Source organism: Lolium perenne, chromosome 1 (genome assembly GCF_019359855.2).
Source record: "Lolium perenne isolate Kyuss_39 chromosome 1, Kyuss_2.0, whole genome shotgun sequence".
NCBI classification, from domain to species: Eukaryota; Viridiplantae; Streptophyta; class Magnoliopsida; order Poales; family Poaceae; genus Lolium; species Lolium perenne.
The window spans coordinates 21317515-21336908 of record NC_067244.2 but is presented as its reverse complement, the minus strand read 5'-3'; the positions used below and the strand labels follow the sequence as shown (position 1 = coordinate 21336908).

Below are 19394 nucleotides of genomic sequence, written 5' to 3'. Positions count from 1 at the left end.
ACTTGCATTGGTTGTAGCATGCTCAAGCCGGTGTGGTGCTTGAGTGTTTCAGTCCAAATGTGGCCTCTTATTCGGCGTTCACCGAGCAACATAGGCTGCCACCAGCGACAGAAACAGCAAAACCAGCCTATACCGCATCAGCGACCAAGAAGAGAACATTACTATTTAGGATACTCTTATCCATGATAATAATCTGCTGTCGTGATGTGAATGAAATCAGTGACCTGCAAAACAAAAGCAACCAGATGAGCTCGTAGGTTCAGAGTTGAGAAATTGCCTAGCAACTACTCTACAATGTATTCTGGTCTAATTGTCAGAGTGCTCGGGGATACAGTGCACGTATTCAGCCACAGTATAAATACCAACCAAAATCCATGAAGAATGAGTTTGCAGTACCTAGCATACAGTTCACAAGCATCTCCGCTCTTTCATACACAATACAAGTGTCTTGGTAATAATAAACTTGAGGTGCAAATGAGTAGATGACGACATGTTCCACCTCCACTTCATGACATACTACCATGTCAATTCCATGAGTGAAAAGGATCTAAGCCATTTAGGCCTGCCTTCATACAGGTAGAGCACAATGATCCAATAACCTGCAAGCAAAAAAAAAACACAAGGTTACCACTCTGCATATGCAAATTGAGTAAGGAGTGGAGGTGTAAATACTACTGCAGAAGCATACCTTGAACTTGGTGCTGCTAAATCCAGCTAGATACTTCTCACTTCTCAGTTGCAATGGCCCTGCCAGCAGCTAAGGCTGGACACGAGCCAGCTCGGGCTGGGCTCGGTGCGAGCTGCACTTTAGCTCGCTACCAAATAGCTCAGCTCGAGCTGGCTCGTTTGTCTCACAAGCCGGAAAAAGGGGCTCGGCCTGAGCTTGTGCAAAGCTCGGTGCAGCTCGGAGCAACTCGCGAGCTGAGCATGTGTGTGTCACTGGCAGGTGGGTAAACTTCTCCAGCAGCGGCGAGCTGCGAAAAACTCGGGCTGAGCCAAAAGCTCGCCCCCGACGTCCAGCCGTACCAGCAGCTACACATCCCACTTCTCAATGCTCCATGTAGTCACCACCCACCGGCAAGCTGACAGGTCCTCCCACTCTCTTTCCCTCCCACATCAACTCGATGTGGTGCTGTTGCCGGTGGTGAAACTGCCTCGTTCTTGGACTTGGTGGGCCCTGTTGTACAAATAGCACACATTAACATGATGAATTTGTGTTGTTAAAAAAACACTGAATGTGTTTCCCTCGCAAAAAAGAACATACTGAAATCATATTATTGGAGAATATATGATGAAGAAAATAGAGATATAAACTAAAGTTAGGCTATATATTTTTCTACCCTTCCTAAGAAACTAATAAAGTTGGTGGTGGTCTGCACGAAGTAGTAGTAATGGTCTCTGTAGCCCGACACAAGATTCACACCATACACAAAATTGTATTTGTGGAACCCACGATAGCAAGGCTGCAAGGGCATGCACTCGCACAAGAGAGAGAGCAATGGACAATTGGACGGAGTAAGTCGATATGAAAAAGATTCAGTTAGAGAATATAGCTAGTTAATCATGTGAGAATACTCTAAGCATATTACTAACGGGAAAATTAGTGGCTGCACTGGAAAGAAATTTGCAGTATGTAGCCCTCTCATAGCTCAACACTCAAACTCCCACACCAAAATCGAATTGAGTCAAAACATCCAATGCACAGAAATGGGAACGGATGGTGGAAAGATTAAGATAGCAAGTGGGGTGGACCTTGTTGGTGGTCGTCCTCAACCTCCGCAGCACCAAAGTCGGAGTTGCTGGACCGGCGGCGACGTTGAGCAACTTTGCGCAGCACCACCCTGCGCCACAGTCCGTGCCGTCTTTGCCCAGCTTAGCATCACCTTCTTCACAGCGGATAGGACTTGGGAACTGTCGTTTCATGTGTCTTGGTGCCTCTTCCAAGCTCCTTGAATTTTCAGGTCCACAAAGCTGTAGAGATGACACAATAATGTCTTGTACATCCCACTTTCCTATGAATGTACGATCGTCTTGTTGTATTTTATCACTAGCCCATATCTCCACCTACACAAGAAGCACGGTTATCAGCACCTATGAAGTAAATAATTGCACTACAAGAAACATGAAAAGGGGGAACTGGATATAGCTCAATAGGCATGTTCAAATACTCTTCTTGTTTCGCACATGTAGCTAACTCTGTCAGTATATATCACAATCTCTCCAACAAATGAACATTTGTGTTAAGTCCATGACAGAATATGGCCAGCATACTAGATGAATTTGCATTACTACTTACTGGTAGTATGACATACAAACAGAAAGGCAAGTCAATGTCACAAAATAGTAGTGCCGTCTACACGGACACATAAATAAATTTGATGAGACAAAACCCATTTTTATTTAGTTGTCATAAACTCAAATCCTTATAAGGAGTTAAGAACATAAGAGCAGTTATGAAATGCACACACAGTAAACACAATAACCACAGTACTAATCAAGCTACAAAGAACTGACACTACTTTAGCAATTGAGTGCCAAAAAATGGGACTGCCCTGTACTTTCAAGGTACAAATGCGTGTCAAAGGGTCAAATAAAGCAACCAGTCTCCAATCCTAAATGATGTCAAGATCCCTATAAGAAACACTGTAAATAGCAAGTATTTGAATTACAATACCCACACTGAGAACTTAGCTAGTAATTGTCAAAAACATTACAAGCTCAAGATGTCTACAAATATTTTAAAGAAAATGCACAGCTCCATTCACTGTTGTAGCTCCATTCACAGTTTGTAGTTTAGCAAAACAAATGGTCAAATAAACAGAAATTGGAACAGACAATGCAATAAAAGAAAAGAATAGGCACTTTGAGCAACGAAGCCAACAAGAACTGTTGGCCATGCGAAGACTAGAATCTAAAAGTGAGTTTATGCTATCTCAATGAAATAGGAAATTCCAATTTCATATCCTATAATAGTATAATACACAGAACTAGAAGAGCACTACAAGCATATGAAACAAGATTCCCCGATAAGCCTTGTGGTCAGAACCATCCTGTACGACCAGGAGCCGGAGACAATGCAGCATCTGCTCATCACTTGCCCCTTCTTGAGGCAAGTTTGGCACGAGATACTGTCATGGCTACGACTGACGTACATGCCACCTGAGGACGACTCATCGCTCAATGATTGGTGGTTAACTGCCAATCAGGCCACGCCCAAGGTCATGTGCAAAGGTCTTGCCTCTGCAACCCTGCCGACTGCCTGGATGGTTTGGATACATCGTAATGCCTGCATCTTCAAAAACGAGCAGCCCTCTGTTACCAGGCTCCTAGAAAGGATTAGGGTAGAGGCGGCACTCTAGGCGAAAGCCGGAGCTGCTGGCAAGAGTAATCATCCCAACAACTTGGGACGCCCATTGTACCCTTCTTCTATTAAATGAAAAGAAACGCAAAGTCTTTGCGTTCTCTCAAAAAAAAAGGACCCAACTGAAATCACAGAGAACTACCTTCTGCTGCCTTGGAGGACAGTGAGGCTATGCAACACGGTGTCTTGTAGGGCTAGCATCACCGTGCCGCCATTTGGGAGAGGCAGTACGAGCAACCACCGCTGCAGCATGTAAGAAGCAATCTGATAAATGAACTGTCTGAACAAAACAATCTTGTAAAAAGATCACTAGCAAATGTAGCAACAACCAAGTTCCTTCAATAACCGCACACTGCAATATTTTCATTTCAATGTTATGCATAAAGTTGTGATTACAACCGTCGGCAGCAACCATAGTATCATCTAGAAAACAACCCACACGTTATCAAACTGCATAAAATCCCTTCCAAAGAAAGACCATACTATATGTTCTGCATAGATAGACGTACTGAATTTGGGATTACTAAGGTAGGCAGCAGCAGTAGCACTATCCAAAAAAAACGCAGACCAGGAGGACAAATCGTGTTCCCAACTTCCCATCAATCTAGAACAAATAGTGTGTATGTGCTCATCCTTGTGCTACCGTTTGGTGAAACAACTTATATCAAGCACACAGCAGACATAGTGGAGGAACCTTTGTGGGATCTAACTAAGAGGAAATATAACATGAGTTTCAAGCGCATGGTATTTCCTTTTCTTTGACTTGATTTTGAGGCAGATTCACTACACTGAGATGGAATCGGCCTCCAACAGGAGAGAAAGTTTAAGATTTTAGACTTGAAGTTCAGTGTTTGTATCAATTAATGCATGCAACCTAGATGATTTGCTGGATCAATTATCTGAAGGTCATTATTCCTGCTTGCTAGAATGAACCATGTATATGCTAGTTCAAAAAAAAAAAACTAGATATTTTTGTGCCAACTTTGAGTATTCGTGCAATCTCAATGTTCCACGATTAGAGGTACCAGCCACCTACTGAACTAGCTTCAGCTGGCTGGATTGATTAACCCTGTATATATATATATGTGCATGCCCAATCTATGCATACACAATCAACTGACCAGGAACAAAAAAAGAAATGATTTTTTTAGCAAGAATGGATGCATGAGGGAAATAGTAGCTCACCCGGCAGGAGGGGAGGTAGCCGCCAACGGAAGGTTGGAGCGATGGCAGGCGGCAGGAGGTAGGGGTCGTGGCCGCCGGGAGCATCTCGGGGCGACCAGCATCACGTCCCCAACCCCTCCCCGCCGCCAGCCCTGCGCACCCGCGGACTGCTGCCACAACCGCTCCGCCAGCCGGACGCGGCCGTCACCGAGCTTCACCGTCGCGTCGAAATGCTCTTGGCCACCGAAGGAGGGATGCAGAGGTGAGGCACCAGGGCGGCGTCACTGCCGGCGCGCGGGGCCGGTGGCCCGTTCACGGGGGGCGGCGAGCTGCATCGGGAGTTGGGTAGTCGGGATCGAGCGCCGGAGTTAGGTAGGAATCGTCGGGAGGTGCTCCAAAGCGACGATTCTAAGCAATGTGTTCGGTGGAGAAGGTGAAGGTGGTGCCGGAGCTGGCCGGAATCGATTGAGGAGGGCGCAAGGAGAGGATTGGGGGCCTGGACGCCAAAGGGCGATGTAACACCATCTCTTGGGGGTAATTACATCAATTAATGTTGGGTACGAGCGAGTCTGGGAAATAGAAACGAAATTAACGTGGTGAGCCATAATTTTGACCATTAATTTGAACCAATGCATAGACTTTTTCACTAGTAGACCTCTTTTTTTTTGAAATAAAATATATTAAGCAAGCAAGCCGCCTCATTAAAAACCTTCCAGTCCCCTTCGGTACCCTGGTAAAGAAAAGAGTGCGTAAGAAACTTGCTGCCGTGGGTTCAAATATTCGGTACAATCTCCATCAGAGTTACATCATGAATAACATCAGCTCTAATAAAATCAGGAGGCCTATCATCCCAAACTAGACTGGTACTATTTTCATATCCATGCTTTGCTAAATTATGAGCCACCATATTTGCTTCTCTATGGCAATGCTGGAAAATCACCATGTCCATCGTACTGACTATTTGAAAACAATCAGCAAGCACTGCCGTGTAGGGACTAAATACTTCAGTATCTCCATTGCATGCTTGAATTAATTCCAGAGAATCCGATTCAATATACGCCGAAGAACACCCAATCTGCTCCAGAAACTGTAACCCTCTTAACAGCGCCATTGCTTCTGCCTGAGCCGAACTCATGAGATCATTTAACAAGCAAATCTTACCAGCTATGGCCTCACCCTTGTCATTTCTCAGAACAATACTAGCAGAACCCGAACCATCCAAATGATAAGAAGCATCGACATTTAACTTTTGATGACCCCTGGGCGGTTTTGACTATTTAACCTCTCTCTCAACAGCAGAATGTTTGACAGCACCAAAATTTGCTGCCAAAGCGTTTATAGCAAAAGCCGAACTCTTTGGAGGACTGACATTCTCCCCCTTCACTAATTCCCTACGTTGCCACCAGATGTACCAACAACCAACCGCCAGCAGCTCATGAGTTTTAACATTTTCAAGCCAAGATACTTTAGAATTTGGGGAACAGAGTATATGTTCCAAAACAACCGAACCCGATCTGTCAACCATTATTGCATGCTCAATTACAGCAAGTAAACCGAGCTCCCCCCAAACCTGTCTTGCTCGGGGACAACAGAATAGAAGGTGTTTTATATCCTCTGGGCCAAGCATACAAATAGGACATTGTGGCTGGACTTTGATATGTCTGGATGCCAGAATAGCCATCCCAGGGACTACACCATGTAAGGCTTTCCATATGAAAATTTTCACCTTACTCGGAACCTCCAAAGACCATACTTTTTCCCAGACTGGATTATCTTGCGATGAACCTTGACCATCTCTTCTCCTCACTTGTGATCCGAACTGATGATCCCATTCTATGTAGTAAGCTGATTTGACAGAAAAAATATAATTTTTTGTATAGTGCCAAGCAACGAAATCTTCATCTAAATGAGAACTCAGAGGTATTCTTAGTATCCGCTCTGCATCAATATTCAAAAAGAGCATACGAACCAGATCCTCATCCCAGAGATTCGTATTTGGATCAATGAGTTGATCGACCGTTTTGTACAAGATTTGTCCTCTGCTAGTTATCACCTTTCTCGTCGGACTAGTTGGGATCCAATGATCCTCCCATATATTTACTTTCTCTCCTGTATCGATTCTCCAAATATGACCTCGTTTAAAAGTTTTCAACCCCGCAACAATACTCTGCCAGGTATAGGAAGACCCTTTCTTTGGCCCCGCATGTAATAGTGAACAATTAGGATAATACTTCGCCTTCAGAACTTTTGCACAAATAGAGTCTGGCTTTGAAAGCAATCTCCAACACTGTTTGGATAACATGGCCATATTAAAAGTATGGAGATCACGAAACCCCATACCTCCCTTTCTCTTCGGTATACACATTCTCCACCATGCAAACCAATGCATCCTCTGTTGATCATACCAGAAGCTGGCCATTGCATCATTCATTTCCTTACATAGTTGTTTTGGGATTTTAAATACTGCCATCGCAAACACTGGGATAGCTTGGATAATAGCTTTAACTAGTTGAATGCCCGTGCGTTGCTACGGTCTAGTAAAGTTGCCATTATCACCCGAGATACTCCTGATGACTATCATTTCAATCTTTTCAGATTTCTTTCCTCTTCACACATTTTAAATAATGCATGTGCATGCTTGTGTTATTTCTCCTAATTTCGACCTCAATTAATGTCACTTATGTTTAAGTATATCCGTGAAATATAGGTCTTTTACTTGTGAATATATATAGGGTGTCCTTATTCTCATATAGATTTCAACATCCTTCTGGTAAAAATGCAAGACACAGGAAAATCCATGTACGAAACAAATTTTGACGGTATACGTGTACATGTTGAGTGACCAGAAAAAATAATGAATTTTCAGGACAAGTCAAAGACCAAATATGTTGCTGCTAATACACCAGTTGATATGCCCATTCTGCCATCCTGCATAGATAGGCAAAAATTTGCTTCAAGTTGTGTCACAACTAAGGATTATGGACATTATCAATCAGTGATCATCCGTGTCTAGAACAAAGCTATTAAACATTAAATTCTTAACACTATCACTATTAACGTAGTTGCTGAAATGTCACCAATTTGTACATGAGGGGCAACCAATTTGTGTGCTTCACAGCTTCGCTCCGCCGCTCCTCCATGGCTATGTAGTGAAATTCTTCAGCCATTAGGTTATAGAGGCATGGTCAACATGGTAAAGCACCAGAACTAAATCAGCTATTAAAGGGTCATCATGTTGATATATATAATAAAAGGCAAAGCTAAAACAATAAGTACTAAATGGACAAACTCACTGATGTATTTCTTCTCCACACCATCTCATGTTTATGTACGTACAACTTACATTCTACATATTTTAATGAAATTTTTACATATATTTGCTCGCCAGCTGAACACTAAACCATTTTTATATTTCTGTATAAAAGCCTTTTCCTAGGCTGCCAGTAAGAAAAATTACGTACAAACAGTAGGATACCAATATGTAGCAATCATACACAGGTTTTTCAGCGCATAAGAGGCTAGATCAATTGATTTTTGAACGTAGTAGAAAATTGAAGTTCTCACTGGAACTGCAGCACAGAGGCCAAAAACTGTTGCAGCTGAAATAAGTTATCACACAATTTACTCTCAATAACAATTATGGGAACTCATCTTTTCAGGTCAAAGGCGTGACAACAGTCCATCAAAATTTAATGTGTTTGAATTTGAGCTCAAACATTTTTCTTCTGGCTCAGACAAAATAGCTAGATCGAAGGTTGTACTTCCAGCCATCATCAGCACGAGCCAGCAAGGTATTTTATTTGTTATAGTTTCCACACTGATTGCTATAATATTTATTCAAAACTAAGCAGCCCATGTTAGAAGGACCTATGACAGATGCTACTACTAACAATAATTTGGTCAGTATTTTTCCATCCGTTATGTCGCCCTTAAAATTACCATTGCTACTATCCTCGCATGTATACTTTGAATTCAGGTTAGATCTGAAGACGGCGAAAACTCACACTCAAATGGAACTGGTGAAATTTCATTGTACTCCCCGCCTGCCACAACAAATATGCCTCCGACACTGAACATGGTATGCTAGTAATAGTGTATATTCTATCATTTTCTACATGCCTTCTTATACGTATGGTGATCTTCTCTAGCAATGCTAGACTCCTGTTGTACCAATTCATCTGCTTGAACAATCCCTAGAAGTTACACCAATTCCCATTGTTAGAATCCTCACAAGTTGGTAATAATGATGGGTCTAAACCAAAAAGGCACATTGGCTCCACTATTTGTTTATCAACTACATAAGTGTTCAGTGTTCTGGTTCATTCCTTCTAAAGGGGTTAATCTCACAAATTACATCCAAAAAACTACATGTCAGCAACTAATGGAAATAAATCCTCTAGCCAAAAGAATCTGTTTATTGATACCTCAGAAGATATTGCATCATGAAGACCTTGGATTGGAAAGGATGAAGAAAACAGAATATGCGTCATGAAGTCTTTGCAATGGAGAAAAAATAGCATGTGCCTTGATGTCTTTGTGCTTCCAATAAATAACTTTTCACACAAATAAAAAACTCTTATTGTCATATACCATTCGCTTTACGAACCTTATATTAAAAAGCTTGATCATGCTAACACCATTCTTTCTTCTGCGCTCTGCTATTATCCGTTTATGAAATATCTTGTCCTGTCAAAGAAAAAAAGATGTCTTACAAAAGCAAACCTTCTATGTATCAAAAAAATGATTGTATTATCTTACCGGACATTTTCCTTTTGTTCCTGTTACATATCAACTACAAATTAAATTGAGGGTCCCATACTTCCCGTGTGACAACAATCATCTATGTACAAGAATATATATCACCACCAGCAGAAATATTCCTCTGAAGAATCTTTTCTGCCAAAGTGAATAAAGTCAAATACAAGACATGTATACAACCATGGCTACTACAAACATGAGAATTAATCGGAGATGTTATAAGATTAATATGCAGTTTTAACAACTACGAGAAACCGAATTTTGACAAGGGCGTGTACACATATCAGTGTTAATAATTTCTTGGAAACAAAAAAATTATAACAACTTGAGAAGATGGTAATAACAAGATCTATTAATTATTGTAAGAGCATAAATCCGATGTTCCATTATCAGGAGAGCAAAAAGATAAACAGTACTTGTGATATTTGCATATGTTTACACCTTTCAAATCAGCTAAGTGATTTTAGAATAAAATTACATGTAAATGCTTCTACCAATTGGATGGCTAATGCGAAAGACTTATAAAACAGTATAGAAACTCTTGCATTTGTCAATCACTTGGAGCGTGTGTAGTGACCAACAGCGGTGAAGCAAAGATGGATGTACCTAGACATGCAGAGGACCTCCAGAGCCTCTGCCTGTGGGTGGAAGCGATGCAGCCACCAATCCGTCCATGCCGAAGCAGCAATGGACAACAACGGTGGCCGTAGCCCTTGGGGTGAGTGCTCTGCCCTGCTAGGGGAGATGGGGGATGAAGGGATCTGATGCCATTTAAGCACTTCTGCATCGACACAGCAGGGTGCTACGCTCATGACGATCCCTACAAGCACAAAGGTGCCAGTTGATCCGGCATCTCCTTGACCGGTTGGGCGAGGTCGCAGCCTTCGGCACCATGGCCGCCGTGCGTGCCAGCATCACTGCACGAAGGAGAAGAAGGCCCCAAAGGATAGCTCGATGAAGATGTGTCGTCCGTTGACCTAGGCCCCGTGGTCGTCGATCTAGCCCCCAAGCCATCTCGGCGCCCCCGCCCAACGAGGAATCGAAGATCTCGCGACGGCGACCGGAGACTATAGGGTACATAGAAGAGGAGGACCAGGCGGGAGGCCGTGGCAATGGCGAAGGGGAGGGCGCGTGCGACTGGGAATGACCAGCCTCCGTGGCTGTGGGACTCCTCCAGGGCCTCGAGTGCCTTCTCGTGGTCAGCCAAGGACTCCTGCTGCTTGGCGTCCTCGAGGAAGGCGAGGGCGGCGGGAGGCCGGGAGGGTGGGCGGGCTGAGGGAGACGGCAGCGACGGCGTTCACGAGGGAAGTTGGGGGATGATGGGTCGGGGTGTCGCCTTTCCGCGGTGGAGTTGATTTTTCACTTATCGGTGGCATGAAGCCGTAATTAGCTAAGCCGGGATTACAGCAACCTACTATACCATTAGATGTAGATTGAGCGGTTAGGATGATTCGAATCTCCTTCACCAAACGCGTTGTACGACCTACGACCAACTCCAATATCTCTACTACTAGTAATCCATTTGTGTTTATTCGGCCGTGCTCTGGTTTCGTAAATATTTGAACAAATCGTTTCCTTTTTAAAAAAATTGCCATCATTTAAAAAATACGTCGAGCAACCATGTCATCATGAAATAATAAAATATGGCGAAGACCGTCACACATGTCACATCTAACATATAAAGAATTAAGCACTATCATAAGATTGCAACCAGGGTCAAACAGTAAATTTTACTTAAGAAGAAAAGGAGAGAGAATGAAAATGATCCCAAACATCAATCTCGATGTTATATACAAGTATAATCTATGTGTAGTGCATCTTCTCCTGTGTGTTTTAGTGAAAGGGATTTCTCCCCGAATCCCCCAGGAGAAATACAGAGTTCCAGCAGAGAACAATCACCCACCAAATTTTAATGGTTTCTTTCTCTTGAAGGCTACCTTTTAAAACTCTCGAATTTGTTTTGGAAAATCTGATTTTGTTTTGGAAAATCTTAGATTTTGGTATTGTTTGTACTCCGGTACCCATTTTTTAGAATCTGACTAGTTGAATGCCCGTGCGTTGCTACGGAAAAATGATACGAAGAGTAAAATCAGTAATCTAAATGTACCTTTTTTTGTTTCTCCCATGAAATTATCTTTCTGCCTCTTGGCTATCGATCTATTGATTCTCTCAACATTTACACGACCAATGTGTTTTTTTCCAGACAAACAACATCTTACTCTTCGCCTTGTGCACATTTTCCCTATTCACGAATTTACACAGTTTAAGTCCCCTTCGGTGACCTTGTCTCCTAGCCGTCAACTGCTCCTTTTTTTCGCCGCATAGCCCTCAGCCGCTACATGTAGCTATGTTGTTGTTACTCCACTCTACGGTCGTCATGCTCCCAATTACATAGTGTTTACTTCCATTCTAGAGGAAAACTATTATGAACTTTCTCCCAAATACAGATTTACCAGTACATATTCAGTGGGCTTAGGGACATCTATTTTATTTTTGGAAGGACGGTTGGAACAATGAATTGCTGGTTAACAAATACCCGTGTCGATCTGTTTACTTATCTAAGGATATCGGTTTGACTAATCTTTGTGGCTCTGGTGAGCGTGGGAATATATTCAAATGCTGCTATCACCGAAATCCTTTGAAGATTTGAACCAGATCAAGAACATTATGAATAACCTGGTTCATCATGAGCTGCACAATGACATGGGGATCTAAGTATACCCCAGAGAAATTCTATATTTTTTGCTTCAGGCAACTCTCTGCTCCCTCCTCATGCACATGGATTTCCAAATATAATTCATGGCGAAATTTTGTTAATATTAGCTGATCAGCTGAATACAAAAAATATGTTAAAAAGATCGCACACCATTAGCAGGTGTTCAACTGTGTCATTTGTTCCAAGGGGGAAGAAGCTATTGAAGTTTTTTCACATGCGCCTTTTCAGTAAGAAATGTTGGAGACTGAATATTGACTGGGGACAAGATCTGAAAAGAACTGACGCTACATCTAGAGGGCTAGACCATCTAAAATATCTTATCAAGCTAGAGTTAGAGATGATATGTCCTTACTTAGGCTTAAGGTGCCAGCAAACTTTGCTGACTATATCATTTCTCCGGTTGAGGCTCCTACTATTTCATTGTAAAAAAGCCTAATATGTGAAACAAGAGAGAGAAGTCTATAAATGATGCATGCATAAATAGGTGTTTCACTATCTGCTCCATTAAAAATTGTACCAGCAACTGACTATAGAATACTCTTCATTCTGAATCTAAAAAAGCACCACCATATCAAATTACATTGATGTTATCATCAGAATTCTAATATCAAGATTATTGCCATTCTTGATCACTCAATCATATGTACAATAATGAACAGAAAATATGCTTTTAACATATATCTATAGAAGGAGCACACATGTGTATATACAAAAAATACTTCCAGTAAGTTTCTTACCTCAACCACAGTATGGAAAAGATGGTAATGAACAACATTGATACAATATTATTCATTGTGTATTCTGAAAATTATATGTGGACCTACCAAGCAAATGTGATGCATCGATGACTAAGCGATTTGCTGTAACCATTGTCCTAAGTTTGAGCAGAGTATCAACCATGATAATATGAAAGGACAGTGAATTATGGAACTTGTTTAGCACAAGCAGAGTTTTGAAGAGAAACATATCATAGCCTCTTCTCTTTTCTGATGCACTTGGATTCTGCTAGAAGTATTTGTACCCTACACATCACATGCAGTGAAGAGTTATGATGCAAAAAAAATCAATCACATACATGAAGTCAGATGTTGATATCACAAAGAAAATAAAATATGCAAAATATGAATTAGACATTTTCTAGCAATAATCAAAAATTATGGTGCGCGGTGATATAATAAGTAGTCAAGAGCAATGCAATGCTACCAAAAACGGCATAGCCCAAGCAAAGACATAATTACTTCCGAGTCAACTTGAATAGCTCGAAGCACAATATAGCAAATAAAATCCCCATCTAAGCAGCGAAAAAGCAAGGTTATACCATTTCGCACAACAATTCAGATACACGTTTGTGTGTACAAGATAGCCTGATACACGTACAGTTATTCTCAGTATCGCTATTGAGAGTTGAGATTAGGCACAACCATTAGAAAACCCTGAATTAGATCACAAATTCAATGGTTAATGACAAAAGAATGTAGTTAAGATATGTCTGCATGGGCAGGCATACTGACATACAGGTTGTGGAGTGCATGACGGCGCCGTGGTCGCTGTGGCAAGCATGAGGTTTCCATGTATGTGAGCTGCTTAGCCCCTTGTATGACAACAAAAAGGTCCAGGTGCATATTCATACACGTAATGGTGCTATGACTGGATAAATATCTTTCAGAGAAAGAGAGAGGGCACCTTGACTTCGAGGTATCCTTTCTCGTCAGATTCCCAGAATGTAGTTAGGATGTCCCTTCCGCTGAGCACGTCCTCCAGGATGTCCTTGCTGCAGATATAGAGGTAGATTATGGAATTGACGAGGAGCTCGGCGATGTTTCACTTGGCGTTACCTGCGAGATGTCGGTCGTTTTAGTTAAACGTGTTGGTCCGAGATTGAGATTTGTTGCAAATTCATCATTTTGTGCCCCGGCCAAAGGTAGATAGAAAAGAAAATTCAGAAAGCGAGGAGAACGTACGAGCAGGTCGACGGACGGGTTGACCTCCTCCACGCTTAATGGCGGATCAAGCGCGGTGCAAGCGGCACCGATGATCGCAGGATGCGGCTCTTCGTGTTGCACGGGGCCATTGGTGCCATCACCGATTTCCAGGACAAACTCGGCACGCAACTTTGCATGCACGTAGATGGACATGGATTAATGGATGGCGGCGTGATTCTTTGCTCGCTCCTAAACTCGGCGAGGTACAATGGGCTCGGGGGTTGAGTTGGTGGCGGCGTCCACGGCAAGATCGATCTCGCGGCAGGAAATCAAGCTCGGGAACGATGACCGACTAATGCCACCAAGCTTGCCCTGGCGGTGGTTTCTAGTCCGTACTCTCGTGTATCACGTGATTGCTTTCCATGTTTTCTAGATTCCGTGATTGGTGATTGCTTTCATGTTTTCTGATCTTCTCATTGATTGTACCTAATATACTTCCATACATAGTGGGCAATTTGAAGGTAGTGATTATTGACTGTGGCGGTCTCATGATTTCTGCTATCCCGTGATTGATGCTCCCGTCATCACATTTTTGGGAAGAAATAAACTGCCGTCGTGAGATTGTGGCCGTGGATAGCTAGATATCAAGTGGAATATACTTAATATGATTAGACGGTCTGAATGTGTTGAATGTATGATGTCAAACATTTTTAATGATGTACAAACTGCAACATAGCGGGCGAAACTCAAAGGCGGCGACCGTAGGCGGTACGTGACTTCAGGAGCAGCAGGCACGGGCGGCGGGCGAAACTTGGAGGCGGCGATCAGAGGCGGTGCGTGACTGTGCAATGAGGCGGTGCGTGACTGTGGGATTGTTTAAATGGCTTGCCATATTAGGCCTTATAAAAGAAAGGAAATGATCTGGTTGAATGATCTTTCATACTTGGGAAAGGAAACATTATTTGAATGATCTGGTTGAATGATCTTTCCTTCATTAGAGCATACGCAGGAAAGGAAAATCTGTTTGGGTATCATGCGCTTAGAGACCTCAGATTAGATGGAACGGTCAGGATGCTTCGAATCTCCTTCACCAAACGTGTTGTATGACGTACGACCAACTGGAATATAATAGTAAAGATATAAAAAGGAATAACTGATTCTGTTTCCTCCGGTCGGAGGTTTCGTCCTACACTTTTTTAAATAAGACCACTTTGCCCTCCCACCAAATCACATACCTACTAACGAATAACGATGGCATAAGGCAGTTAAGGAAAATAATCACATACCTATTAGCGATCACATAAGGCAGTTAAGGAAAAAAAAGACATATAAGGCAGATCGCCAATAGCAAGGACGTGCATAGATGTTTTCTTTCCTTTTTAACGATCGCATAAGGCAATTAACGATCAAAGAAACTCCATGATTTGAGGGATTTCACACCTGACTCTTCATGTCCTCCACCACAGATTGATCGCCCTTCCCAGATTGCCGCAAAAGAAAAAACATCTAGGTCGCCCTCTCACCTCCTCTTCCAGTTCCTCCTCGCACCGTCCGCCGCCATGGAGTCCTTCTCTCGCAGCTAGCCGATCTTCCGTGCACCTCCTCTCGCACGCCGCCTTGTCCAACTCTCGTCACTCCTCTGATCTAGATCCCCTCCACCGCCATGGACCCTCGAAGCTACGCTCCGGGCCATCGAGGATCTACCATCGTTCTCGTGTTGAACTATGACGGATGCATCATTGAGGTATGAAATAGCCCAAAAACCGTTGCAGTGTTCTAATAATCCTCAGTTAGCCTCCTTTATTAATCCATCATTGAGGTTTTTAGGAGAAACGTAAGTGATTTGGACAGGGTAGTGTACTCAGTTTACTGTCTATATTGTTCATGGTTCGTCATGTACCTCACATCAAGAGCAATCTCTCTCTTGCTTTGATTGATGATACTTTTGTTGGCAATAAAAATACTAATCTACGTTTTATCTCGATAAGCTGAATCAAGATGCCAGCAATCAGTTCAAATGGTTTCAGAGTGTATAAAATAATTCTTTTATGGGCCACAATCTCATTTATTTGTCACGGTTAATTTCTCTAGAGTTTAAATTAAGGGTTACTATCCTTCTGGTCCATGACTTTCTAAATCACAATATTTACTGGTAGACAGAAGTGCAAGTACTTGCTTGTCACACAGTATCATTTTAAGGAAACTTCAATCTGCACAAATAATAGATGAGATGGCACTTTGTTCTACTACACACAAATACTCAAATTGTCACGACGCTTGGCTGAATGGATCCGTATTTTTTTGCAACAGTCGAGCGTCAGAATACTTTGAAGAAGTAGATGGGCCTCATGGGAGGGGTGGAAGACACACACTGCACCAGTGATTCAGAGCATCCGGTGGCAGTACCTTTTGCAGGGAGTACTAGGGCGGGAAAGGTTGCAGCAATGGCACGCTGAAACGGTAGAGAAAGTTTTACTAAAGCTACGGATATGTATTTGAATTTCCCTAAAAATATTTTTCCCATGTACTGAACTCTTCTGCTTCTTTCAGAGAAAGGGGGTTCCAGTGGAGCAAAGGGAAGGAGGAGAATGGCATTCAACAGAAATTGGACTATTCATGTTAAGTGATACTGTGAAGTTGCTAATTACCTTACAACTTGTCCTTGTATGTCTCTTTCATTTCAGTCATACAAAGTTTTTGCCACATATTGCCCTTTCGATATCTAGATCTTCATTACTTAAATTGCCTCACAAATGGGCTTCACTATCATGTTTTTTCATTGATATGGAAACCATTTGTTGCTACTGCAGGTTATGAATAGATAAGGTGGTGAAGATCTGCGGCATCTTGTGTCCTTTTGGTTGCGATTTCTTTTAAGCAGAGCAAGATTTTATGTTACAGGTTCAAAGGTTAGCTTCTTACTGCTGGAAGCTTAATTCCATTTCAAATACTAACGTAGAGGGGAAGTGCATAGCATATTTTTGGGTACTGTTCTTTATGAAACGTGGAGGAATTGTTTACATGCTATATGTTTTTAGGAGCTGCTGAAATATTATATATTTATTTTTTTCCTTTTCCCAAGGATATAGTTAGAATGTAGCCATATTGTTTGAAAAAGGCCGTCTTACAATTTGTAACTGGTGGTTTTAAAAGGGTAATCTTACAATCTGCGGATGCTCTTAAAATTTGTCTTCCTCTGCCATCCGTATATGTACTCTTGGTACTGATCAAGTATTCTCTTTTTAAAAAATGATATTGGAAAAACATAGTGGGACAGTACACTATCTTTTGTGTGTGTCGCTGCATATTTGATGATTTAATCACCAATGTAATAACTTCCAAATTCTTGATATTTGTGTTTTTCGCTGACGCCTTTAACATGAATAAGTTAATGTTCATATGGTCACTTTGTTGGAATGATCGGTGCAGCAGCTCTTGCAGCGAATATATGGGCCTTCTTTGCGAGATTCAGGTCCTATGCTCCAGACTTCAACAAGCCGGTTCGGTGTAACTGTGTGTGAAATATAAAGTCACCATCAACGGTAATATTGAAACTGAAGGCGGGGAGGAGGTGTTGGTATACATTATTTTGTCTTTGATAATTATATTTTATGTACCCTAGGCTAGGATTCAAATGTAAATTGATCTGAGCAAGGGCATACAGTTTAAAACAAGATTAAATTATACAGTGGATATATAAAATTTAAACAAATGTAACGTCATGCTCTTCTTTCTAGCAAGAGTTTGAACATCAGCTTATCGTTCTCTGTGTCGAAGGTTATTCATGTTGCATCGCAAAGGAGGTAGTTATGTTGCCTATCAATTACTCTCAAATTAAGTATGGAAGTGATGCAAACGCTATGGTATGGGTTGGCAAATTTTAATTATGATGCACTGATAAATATAAATTAGATCTCACTTGACTTCACCTGTTGATTTGCGATTTGTAGTACTGCGGTACTATAAGTGGTTATAGTAGTCAGCAATTATGGGTATATACCTTGAAATACATCTTTCCTTCTCTAATAACAAGATTCGTACTTAGAAAATTAAGTTATGCAAACCACACATCGTTGTCCATGTAAGCAGCCTAGACCGCCAAGTTCTAATTTTTGATCTGTTAAACTTTTCATGGCCATCGGTGAGATGGAATACAAATAGACTCAAGAGCACTTTCAAGTCTGAAAGAAAACCTGTAATGTTTCATGTGCATGTAATGACGCTCACGCATATCGTCAAGTGTTGGGACTCCAAGCATAGAGTGTTGTAGCAAGAGAAGCTTTCCCAATAAGGGTGACCCAAGGGTTAATATCAAACTCTCTAGGAATTGGGTTAGAGTTATCTCCTTTCTTTTCTTCTTCCAACAATCCTGCAGAATAAAGTTTTGCATTGTGTCTCCAACTCTACCGTGTGGTTGTCAAACACAAGGTTTAGCATGTCAGTATCATGCCACCGATACTTCAGCTATGATGATGCTTACAATATCATAACTTAATATGTCCTTTGACTCTAGAAATCAAGGCTCCAGGCACAACCTTCAGCACGAGTGAGGCTGAAGTCGCGAAACATAGCCTTTGGGAGGGTTATCATTAACCCGAAAAGTTGTTTGTATTACCCTTGTGTCCCAATCCTTTTATTTTATTTCTTTTTATGTTAATAATCTTGTGTTTTCCATAATTTCAGCGTTACATCCTCACAACAAGGAAGCAGTCAGTTCATGTTACATCCTCATAACAAAGAAGCAGTAAGTTCATGCTACAAGATTGCCATTGGGAGGCCCAGACCGATTGTTGATTTGTTGATGCGGATGACAAATACCGCAATGGGGAGGCCCAAATCGATTGTTCATGTGACGACGATGATGATAAATACCTCAATGGGGAGGCCCGGATCTTGATGAATACCACAATGGGGAGACACAGATCGATGCAACCATCCAAGCCTAACCTCTGGTTCTTTCATCCCCATGCCAGATTTCATGTCTCGTTTTTCTGGAGGGCATGTCTCGGTTCTTACTTGAATTTATTTTGGTTGCTTGGTTCAAATTGTAGAAGTGTTCCATGAATTTGTTGCAATTGAGGACCTCATGTTCATAAATATGTTGCTCATTGGTTAAGATGTGCTCCTTATTATATTTCCCATGTTATCCAGAAAGACTACCTATTTTTAGTTTCATATAGACAAAGTTAAGTGATGGAATTTGCCACGGTGCATTTCTTTCTACTATCTTCATGTCTTCCTTTTCTCCAAAACCATTTAATATTTGCAGGAGGAACAAACCAAATATGTTGCCGCAGCAGCTGATGGAGGAAATCTAACTAAAATCAATCAGGTTCGTGTGAATTTGAAAAGACAAACAGGTTTATTTCTTCACACTCCATGTTAATCCAATGCACGTGAAAATGTGATATATAAAAAGTTAGTCGCATTTTAATAGTCAGTTGGGGAAAACCGTGACTGTTGACAATAATAA

General features: G+C 41.7%; 1 protein-coding gene and 1 long non-coding RNA gene across 13 annotated transcripts in view; one reads left to right on the top strand and one right to left on the bottom strand.

Moving 5' to 3' along the window:
• Positions 1-19055, top strand: part of LOC127344085 (uncharacterized) — a 44853-nt gene extending 25798 nt beyond the window's left edge. For 4 of the 12 annotated variants that reach the window (XR_007877740.2, XM_071826427.1, XM_071826415.1 and 1 more), the window contains 5 exons: positions 8185-8603; positions 16232-16381; positions 16472-16585; positions 16732-16830; positions 17351-19055. Coding sequence is in view for 11 of the 12 variants with exons in the window: in XM_071826427.1 (XP_071682528.1) it covers positions 8185-8197 (13 nt within the window). In the remaining variant the exon portion in view is untranslated. Of the gene's footprint in view, positions 1-8184; positions 8604-15387; positions 15666-16231; positions 16382-16471; positions 16586-16731; positions 16831-17350 lie in introns of all 12 variants that reach the window. The other 8 variants (XM_071826426.1, XM_071826428.1, XM_071826421.1 and 5 more) reach the window with 8 other exon arrangements.
• On the bottom strand, positions 13-5406 carry LOC127321630 (uncharacterized). The gene is made up of 6 exons (XR_007864221.2): positions 4547-5406; positions 3504-3604; positions 1753-2064; positions 689-1177; positions 397-599; positions 13-224 (listed from the first exon to the last, which is right to left on the bottom strand). It is a non-coding gene; the product is annotated as an uncharacterized lncRNA (long non-coding RNA).
• Positions 19056-19394: the final 339 nt, after the last annotated feature.